This window comes from Bison bison, unplaced genomic scaffold, assembly GCF_000754665.1.
Source record: "Bison bison bison isolate TAMUID 2011002044 unplaced genomic scaffold, Bison_UMD1.0 scf7180017864211, whole genome shotgun sequence".
Taxonomy (NCBI): domain Eukaryota; kingdom Metazoa; phylum Chordata; class Mammalia; order Artiodactyla; family Bovidae; genus Bison; species Bison bison.
This window is the reverse complement of record NW_011494783.1, coordinates 716689-726907: the sequence shown is the minus strand read 5'-3', so window position 1 is coordinate 726907 and position 10219 is coordinate 716689. Positions and strand designations below refer to the sequence as shown.

The following is a 10219-nucleotide window of genomic DNA, read 5'->3' as shown; positions in this document are numbered from 1 at the left end:
AGCCATGAAATTAAAAGACACTTACTCCTTGGAAGGAAAGTTATGACTAACCTAGATAGCATATTCAAAAGCAGAGACATTACTTTGCCAACAAAGGTTCGTCTAGTCAAGGCTATGGTTTTTCCTGTGGTCATGTATGGATGTGAGAGTTGGACTATGAAGAAGGCTGAGTGCCAAAGAATTGATGCTTTTGAACTGTGGTGTTGGAGAAGACTCTTCAGGGTCCCTTGGACTGCAAGGAGATCCAACCAGTCCATTCTGAAGGAGATCAGCCCTGGGATTTCTTTGGAAGGAATGATACTAAAGCTGAAACTCCGGTACTCTGGCCACCTCATGAGAAGAGTTGACTCATTAGAAAAGACTCTGATGCTGGGAGGGATTGGGGGCAGGAGGAGAAGGGGACGACAGAGTATGAGATGGCTGGATGGCATCACTGACTCGATGGACATGAGTCTGAGTGTCTCTGGGAGTTGGTGATGGACACAGAGGCCGGCGTGCTGCGATTCATGGGGTCGCAAAGAGTCAGACACAACTGAGCGACGGATCTGATCTGATCTGAGCAATTAATGGTTTCACTTTCACTTTCTGTAGTGATAAATTCCAGGGTTAAAAATGTTTACTTCACTTTCTGATGATGTTGGAGAATAATAAAAATGTTGCTGTCCGCACTTTTGCGAGCAAAGGCTGTATTTTTTTTTTCTTTTTTTAAACTGAAGTATAGTTGATTTGGCTTGGACTGCAAGGAGATTCAACCAGTCCATTCTAAAGGAGATCAGTCCTGGGTGTTCTTTGGAAGGAATGATGCTAAAGCTGAAACTGCAGTACTTTGGCTACCTCATGTGAAGAGTTGACTCATTGGAAAAGACTCTGATGCTGGGAGGGATTGGGGGCAGGAGGAAAAGGGGACGACAGAGGATGAGATGGCTGGATGGCATCACTGACTCGATGGACGTGAATTTGAGTGAACCCCTGGAGTTGGTGATGGACAGGGAGGCCTGGCGTGCTGTGATTCATGGGGTCGCAAAGAGTCAGATATGACTGAGCAACTGAACTGAACTGAACTGATAGCTGATTTACAGTATTTTGCCAATCTCTGTTGTACAGCAAAGTGACTCAGTTACACACACACAAATCCTTTTTTTAAATGTTATTTTCCATTATGGTTTATCCCTGGGGATGGAATACAGTTCCTTGTGCTATATGCTGCTGCTGCTGCTGCTCCTGCTAAGTCGCTTCAGTTGTGTCCAACTCTGTGCGACCCCATAGACGGCAGCCCACGAGGCTCTGTTGTCCCTGGGATTCTCCAGGCAAGAACACTGGAGTGGGTTGCAATTGCCTTCTCCATTGTGTGAAAGTGAAAAGTGAAAGTGAAGTCGCTCAGTAGCGTCCGACTCTAGCGACCCCATGGACTGCAGCCCACCAGGCTCCTCCATCCATGGGATTTTCTAGGCAAGAACACTGGAGTGGCTTGCCATTGCCTTCTCCACTTGTGCTATATAGTAGAACTTTATTGCTTATCCATTCTAAATGTAATGTTTTAGATCTACCAAAGTTTGTATTTTACCATCCGTTTGAAACAAACAATTCTCATGACTCTCTTGAGAATTTAGATTTTCCAAGGGGCCCCATTAGTTATTACACCTTTCCTGAGAGAAAATATTTTCCTGAACATTCTCCCTAGAGGAAAACAGAGATTGCCTGTGTTTGACTATCTGTGCAGGAAATATTCGAATGAAAGTCAGGAGAAAAAGAAGACATACAGATGGCTAACAAACACATGAAAAGATGCTCAACATCACTCATTATCAGAGAAATGCAAATCAAAACCACTATGAGGTACCATTTCACGCCAGTCAGAATGGCGGCAATCCAAAAGTCTACAAGCAATAAATGCTGGAGAGGGTGTGGAGAAAAGGGAACTCTCTTACACTGTTGGTGGGAATGCAAACTTGTACAGCCACAATGGAGAACAGTGTGGAGATTCCTTAAAAAACTGGAAATAGAACTGCCTTATGATCCAGCAATCCCACTGCTGGGCATACACACTGAGGAAACCAGAATGGAAAGAGACACGTGCACCCCAATGTTCATCGCAGCACTGTTTATAATAGCCAGGACATGGAAGCAACCTAGATGCCCACCAGCAGATGAATGGATAAGAAAGCTGTGGTACATATACACAATGGAGTATTACTCAGCCATTAAAAAGAATATATTTGATTCAGTTCTAATGAGATGGATGAAACTGGAACCTATTATACAGAGTGAAGTAAGCCAGAAAGAAAAACACCAATACAGTATACTAACGCATATATATGGAATTTAGAAAGATGGTAACAATAACGCTGTGTATGAGACAGCAAAAGAGACACTGATGTATAGATCAGTCTTATGGACTCTGTGGGAGAGGGAGAGGGTGGGGAGATTTGGGAGAATGGCATTGAAACATGTATAATATCATGTATGAAACGAGTTGCCAGTCCAGGTTCGATGCACGATACTGGATGCTTGGGGCTGGTGCCTCTGGGACGACCCAGAGGGATGGTATGGGGAGGGAGGAGGGAGGAGGGTTCAGGATGGGGAACACAGGTATACCTGTGGCAGATTCATTTCGATATTTGGTAAAACTAATACAATATTGTAAAGTTTAAAAATAAAGTAAAATTAAAAAAAAAAGAAAGTCAGGAGAAGACATGTTATCACAGATTGTAAGAAGATTTTTCAAACATCTCAAAGGCTATAACATGAGGTAAATATCACAATTCATAGTACATAACACTTGATTCTATATAGCTTTGCTAAAACGTAATGAAACTAAAAAATGAAAAGCACTTCATCATTTTAAAAAATTGATAACCTGCACTTTGTTAAAATAAAAAAAAAGCTTTTGCTCTGTGAAAGACATTGTGAAAAAATATTAAACGTTGAGCCAAAGACGAGAAAATCTGTTCACATGTTGGAAAAATGACTTGATTCCAAAATACACAAAGAACCCTAAAACACAATAAGAAAATGAACAACTCAATTTAGAAATGGGTCAAGTCCCTAACAGACACTCCTTTAAAGAAAATATACAGGTGGTAAATAAGCATATGAAATGATATTCCACATCCATGTCGTCACGGAAATGCAAATTAAAATAAGACTGGGACATCTCTGTAGATTTAGTAGAATGGCTACAATCCAAACATGGACAACATCAAACACTGTTTAGGATGTGGACCAACAGGAATCTTTATCCATTACTAAGGGAATTCATTTTCATTCACTGCAACCTGGTAGAGTCAGTTTGGAAGGCAGTTTAATAGTTTCTTAAAATACTAAACATACTCTTACTATACGAACTACCAATCACCCTCCTTGGTTTTCATTCATTCAAAGGAGGTGAAAATATGTCCGCACAAACCCTAGAAACAAATGTTTATAGCAACATTATTCACAATTAATAATATCATATATGAAACGAGTCGCCAGTCCAGGTTCGATGCACGATACTGGATGCTTGGGGCTGGTGCACTGGGACAACCCAGAGGGATGGTACGGGGAGGGAGGAGGAAGGAGCGTTCAGGATGGGGAACACGTGTTTACCTGTGGCAGATTCATGTTGATGTATGGCAAAACCAATACAATATTGTAAAGTTAAAAAAAAAAAAAAACTTGGGAGTAACAATGATGTCCTTCAACAGGTGAATGGATAAACAAACTGTACACCAATACAATAATATTTGATCAGTCGTATTATTCAGTGATAAAAAGAAATGGCCTATTAAGTCCCCAAAATATGGAGAAACCTTAAATGAATATTGCTGTGTAAAAGAAGTCAAATTGAAAATGCTATATACATTGGATGATTTCAACTATATGACATTCCGGAAAAGGTAAAACTATGGAGATATGGCTAATAGATGGGGAAACAATGGAAACTGTGAAAGACTTTATTTTTTGGGCTCAAAATTTATGTTTGGGCTCAAAATATGTTTCAATATTTATATTGATAGCTGTTCAAGTTTGAACATTTTAAAGGTTCTACATACTTACTCCCTTTCCCACAAGTTTTGCCTTTTGGTATCATATTTTACATGTTTTTTTCACATCCCTTAATTGATTATTTTAATTATAGTTGATTTTATTTTTTTTATTTTTTAACTTTAAAATACTGTATTGGTTTTGCCATATATCAACATGAGTCTGCCACAGGTATACACTTGTTCCCCATCCTGAACCCTCCTCCCTCCCTGTACCATCCCTCTGGGTCGTCCCAGTGCACCAGCCCCAAGCATCCAGTATCATGCATTGAACCTGGACTGGCGACTCGTTTCATATATGATATTATACATGTTTCAATGCCATTCTCCCAAATCATCCCACCCTCTCCCTCTCCCACAGAGTCCAAAAGACTGTTCTATACATCAGTGTCTCTTTTGTTGTCTCGCATAAAGGGTTATTGTTAGCATCTTTCTAAATTCCATATATATGCGTTAGTGTACTGTATTGGTGTTTTTCTTTCCGGCTTACTTCACTCTGTATAATCAGCTCCAGTTTCATCCACCTCATTAGAACTGATTCAAATGTATTCTTCTTAATGGCTGAGTAATACTCCATTGTGAATATGTACAGCTGATTTTATAGCTTTTGTCTCTCGAGTTTTACACTACCTTGTTTGAGTGGTTGATACACTGTCTTTACTGTGTATTTACCTCTATCAGGGAGATTTTTCATACATGTATTTTCTTATTTCTTGTTATGGTCTTTAGTTTTCACTTGAGGGCCATTGAACATTTCTTATAAGGTTGGTTCCATCGTGATGAACTCAGTTTTTGTTTGCCTCAGTTCAGTTCAGTTCAGTCGCTCAGTTGTGTCCGACTCTTTGCGACTCCATGAATCACGGCACACCAGGCCTCCCTGTCTACCACCAACTCGCAGAGTTCACTCAGACTCATGTCCATCGAGTTGGTGATGCAATCCAGCCATCTCATCCTCTGTTGTCCCCTTCTCCTCCTGCCCCCAATCCTACAAACTCTTCTTCAAATCAGTGATAAACTTGCTGGGTAGAGGATCCTTGGTCATAGAGGTTTTTATTCAGCACGTTATATAATGCCACTCCCTTCTGGCCTGCAAATTTTCTGCTGAAAAATCAACTGATAGCCTTATGGAGTTTCCTTTATATGTGACTCTTTGTTTTTCTCTTGTTGCCTTTGAGATTCTTTATCTTTAAATTTTGCTATTTTAATATTGATATGTCTTGGTGTGTCTTGCTCTGTGTTACCTGGACCTGTATATCTAGTTTCTTTAGGATAGGGAATGTTTCAGCCATTATTTCATCAAGTACATTTTCTATCCCTTTCTCTCTTCACCTTCTGAGACTCCTATAATGCAAATGTTAGTATAGATACTGTTGTTTCACAGGTCCCTTAAACTATCCTGATTTAATTATCTTTGTTTTTGTTCTGGTTGAGTGATTTCTCAATCAACCTTGCAGATCACTTATGCATCTATATTACCTAATCTATTTACTAATGTGCTGTTGATTCCTCCTAGTGTATTTTTGATTTCAGGCATTGTGTTCTTCAGCTCTGATTTGTATTTCTTATATTCTTCTTTTTTTTTCTTTGTAAGTTCTCACAGTGTTCCTCTATTCTATTCCTGAGCTCAATGACCATTTTTATAGCCAGTGTTTGAATTCTTTTTTGGGGTAAGTATTTATCTCCATGTCTTTAACATTTCCTTTGGTTTTTCATCTTGTTCTCTCATTTGGAACATATTTCTTTGTCTTCTCATTTTGTTTGACTTTGTCTTTCAAATTAGGCAGAATCATTTCCTATCTCAGTCTTAAAGGCATGTCTTGTGTGGGAGACTCCTTATGTAGTCTACATGTGCCCAGTGCCTTTGGGCAAGATCTGGAAGTGATGCAAGTCTGGGCTGAGGCTTTTTTCAGGGTCTGCTGGGGCCTCCACTTGTAGGGGTCAGAACTGGAGCCAGGGCTGGGTGGGGCTAGAGCTAGAGTCTGACGTAGGACTGGGAGCCCCTGCTTCAGTGAGGGGTGAGCTGCTAGGGGGACTAGACTTAGGATTCGTCGTGGGCTGAGGCTTCTCCTGGGTCACAGTGAAATAACCATTTTGGTGGCTGTAGAGCTGGAGCCAGAGAGATTGGAGCCTTTTTCTGATGAGAGCCACCAGTGTGTGCTCATGGCCAGTACCTTGACTGGGAGTGTGACCAAAGATGGAGTGGCTGGGGCTGGAGCCTGAGGAGAGCTGCTGCTTCTCCTGGGGGCAGAGGTGTTGGTGGCCACTGCCTTAGTGGGATATATGGCCAGAGCCAGAGGGGCTAGAGCTACAGTCCATGTGGGCTGGGGGGTGGGGCCCACCGGGGTGGTCTTGGCCAGCTGGCCATAGCAGCAGGCACTTTTCATCTTGCTGTTTCTGCACAGGACCTTGGAGGAAGGAAGTCCATGTGTACATCCTTTAACAGGGAAATTTAGATTTCCAACAGCCCTTGGGCTCTCTCAGTTATAATCATCTTGCTGTTTCTGCACAGGACCTTGGAGGAAGGAAGTCCGTGTGTACATCCTTTAACAGGGAAATTTAGATTTCCAACAGCCCTTGGGCTCTCTCAGTTATAAGCTTCACTGGTTTCAAAACCAGCAAAAGCATTTTGTCTTGCTAGTGCTGGGCCCCAGGGCTGGGGTACCCAACATGGTGCTTGAACTCCTTGGTCCTTGGGGAGGACGCCCGTCTTGGGATAACCTCCTCCCCTTCCAGGATGCTCAGTGGGTGTGTGGGTCCCAACCAGATTGCTTCTCTCCCTCTCCTACATGTTTGGTGTGCAATTATTTCTTCTTTTGTATTCACAGTTGTACAAAAGTTGTTGTTCTACTTTAGTTCTCAAAGAGAGCTCTTTTACATGTAGTTTTAGCTTTAATATATTCATGGGAGATATACTCAGGGTCTTACCACTCTTCTGTCTTGAACTTGTCTTCTAAAATTTTTAAATGTACACTTCAGTGACATTGTCAATAACAGTGTGTGGACGCATCATCAATATTCATCTCCAGAACTTTCCCACCTCAAACTGAGACTTTGTACCAATTAAATAACTTCTCATTCTTGTCTCCTAGTCACTTGTAACCACTATTCTGCTTCATGTTTCTAGGTATCTGAATATCCTACATATATCTCTTTTTCTTTCAGTTTAGATAAGGGTTTGCCAATATTTTGAATTTCTCAGGATACCATTTCTTAGTTTCATTGACTTCTTTTTCTGCCAGTTGGCTGTTTTCTGTTCTCTACTTTGCTTATATACATTCCAGTGTTTATTACTTTCTTATTTATGCCATATTGGGGTTGATTTTTCTTCTGTTTCTAGTTTAGATGTAAAGTAAGGGTGTTGATTTTCCATCTTTTCTCTTTGTAAAGGCATGAGGATATGTTACTGAAAATGAAGTATTGCTTTTGCAGCCACACATTTTTGGCATGTTGTGTCTTATTTTCGTCAGTCTCCAACCAGTTCTTAATTTCTCACTCAAAGCCCTTTAATTAATTTTTCAACCCAGTCCCAGAATTTATGTTTGGTTCTTCTTATAGCTTTTATCTTTTTGTGATATTTTCATTTTGTTCATGTATCACTTGCTTTATTTGTTGTCTATATGTTTTATAGATTATTCAATATCGTTAAAATGATGATCTTGGATTTTCACCAGGTGACTCATATCTACATTTCGTTAGGGATATTTTCTTGAGATTTAGTTTGCTCCTTTAATTGGTCCCTGTTTTCCCTGTTTCACTGTATATCTTGTGAACTTTAGCTGAGATGTAGGCATTTGGAAAAACAGCTACTTCTCCCAGTCTATTGACCTACTGTGAGAAGGGGAAGATCTTCAGCAATAAGCTCTCCTAGAGACTCTGGGGACCTCCTCGCCTTGTCTGTGGATGCAGCTTCTCTGAATTGGTTTATGTATTTTCTCAGTTAAAGAGGTTTGCCCATTTTTTTTTTCCTGAAGCCTGTACAGACTTGCTCTACTTGGTGTTTGTCTGACATGCTACAATCTCTATATAACTATAAAAAGTTGGAATGCTTGCGATGTTTCTCAGTGGCCCCTACAAGGAATCCAAATTGCCATTCCCATCAGTGCTCTGAAACAAGTGAGACAACTAACTTCAGGCCATGCTCCGAAAAGCTACAAAATAGTCTCCATTGTCCATTTTTCTTTTTCCCTCTTGAGGAAGAGATGAGAGTTGGGAATTTTCTCCTGATCCGCACACATGGTGGTAGAAAGAGGAGGTAGCTATGGGAGGTAAGTGTCATCAATTTGTGTAAACACTTCACTTACTGTATCTCTTCTTGGCGTTGTGCTTGTCTGGAGTGCTGACACCTATTATTTGACTTCTGTTATTTTCAGAAAGGAAATTTGGCCTCTATATTCCCATCTCCATGGAGGAACAATGGCTTAGGGAATCTTACTCTGCCATCATGTTGATGTTCCTCTTGAGTAATTGTCATCATGAAATCATGCATCTTCTTGGGAAATTTTCTTGAGTTTTTTATACCAGCAATCACATCTCACTGGGGGAAAAATGCACTGAACCAAAACTATACTCTCCCTCACACTGTCCTTTTCTTCTGCAATACTCTGTGGAAGGCAGCCTTCACTTGAGCATTCCTGACACTGTAGACAAGAGGGTTCAGCAATGGGTTGAATAGAGTGTAAAACAGGAAAAGGATTTTCTTCTGTTCCTCTCGGTGGTTACTGTCAGGGGCCAAGTACACCATCATGGCTATGCCAAAGTAGAACCCAACCACACAGAGGTGGGAGGAGCAGGTGGAGAAGGCTTTCTTGCGGCCCTCCTTTGACTGGATCTTTAGGATTGCCCAGAGGATGTGCACATAGGAGACCAGCATCAGGGAAAGGGGCCCAACTAAAATAAACACACCTTCAGCAAAGAGGAACATTTCATTGATCCAGATGTCACCACAGGTCACTTTGAGAACAGACTGAATCTCACAGAAGAAGTGGTTCACCTTCTGGGGCCCACAGAAAGGCAGCCTTAGAAACAGACTTACTTGTACTATGGCCAGGGAAAATCCACACGCCCAGCAAGCGATGGCCAGAAACATGCAGACCCTCCAGTTCATGATGACCGTGTACTGCAGGGGATGGCAGATTGCCACAAACCTGTCATAGGACATCACCACCAAAATCAAACACTCTATTGAAGCAAAAGTCAAATTAAAAATCATCTGCAAAGTACATAAGACAAAGGAGATGTTTTTTGTGTGTTTCACTAGATTTGCCAGCAGATTGGGCAAATTGCTAGAAGCATAGGATATGTCAGTGATGGCCAGATGAGACAGGAAGTAGTACATGGGGGTGTGCAGTCTAGGGTCGAGGCAGATGAGACCCAAGATCATGCCATTCGCCAGCAGGTTGAAGGTATATAACAGGGAGAAGATACCAAACAGGACCAATTCCATGTCTTCACTGAGCTGGAATCCTACCAAGATGAATTCTGCAATCCATGATTGATTGCCCTCCATTCCTAAAGATAGTCTGTCAAGGACTGTGCGATGGGAGTGTCACAGCTGGATAACAATGAAAATAGGAGTTATTTATCTGAAGGGAATGAAGAGGAAGCTGGTATGCTTATCCCTGCATTACTGACATTTTTTCTAAGTTTCTTCACCTTTTTTTTTTTTTTAATGTGAAGTAATCCAAAATTTCAGATAAATATCAGGGACTATAAACTGTACTACTGTATAGATTTTACCAAATTGTTTTTAAAATTTTGCCTTATCATTTATTTTCTCTGTGTGCACATAGTATTAATTTTCTGGAGACCACATAAGACTAATGGGAAACCTTATTCACCTATTGGCAATTTACATCTAAACCCTTTGGAATATTTTCTCTATAACATGTATACTTGCTAATGTATTCTCAGTATAATTACCAAAAACAGGAGATGTAACATTAACATGATTCACTACTCTAAGTACAGCATTTCCTGCCCTTGTAGTCTAAGGTTCAAATTCAACATCACGTATACAAATAATTTCCTCTAATTTTACATTCTTTGCATTTCTTGTCTTGATGGTGATATTTTTGAAGAGTATGAGTTCTTGTTTTGTAAAGTGTTTCTCAATGCATTTTTCCATTTATTGTCCATGTTGTAATTCAGATTAAATATTTTTTTAGCAGAAAAAAAGTGTCCTTCTTAATTTCTCC

At 40.5% G+C, this 10219-nt stretch overlaps 1 protein-coding gene across 1 annotated transcript; it reads right to left on the bottom strand.

Annotated features, from left to right (window-relative positions):
• Positions 1-8598: 8598 nt before the first annotated feature.
• On the bottom strand, positions 8599-9531 carry LOC104992115 (olfactory receptor 2A2-like). The gene has a single exon (XM_010844865.1). It carries the CDS (start codon positions 9529-9531, stop codon positions 8599-8601), a length of 933 nt encoding a protein of 310 aa, XP_010843167.1.
• Positions 9532-10219: the final 688 nt, after the last annotated feature.

Bases quoted from the DNA above. Each gene is read 5' to 3' on its own strand.
- LOC104992115 (XM_010844865.1), bottom strand. From the start codon at position 9,531: ATGGAGGGCAATCAATCATGGATTGCAGAATTCATCTTGGTAGGATTC.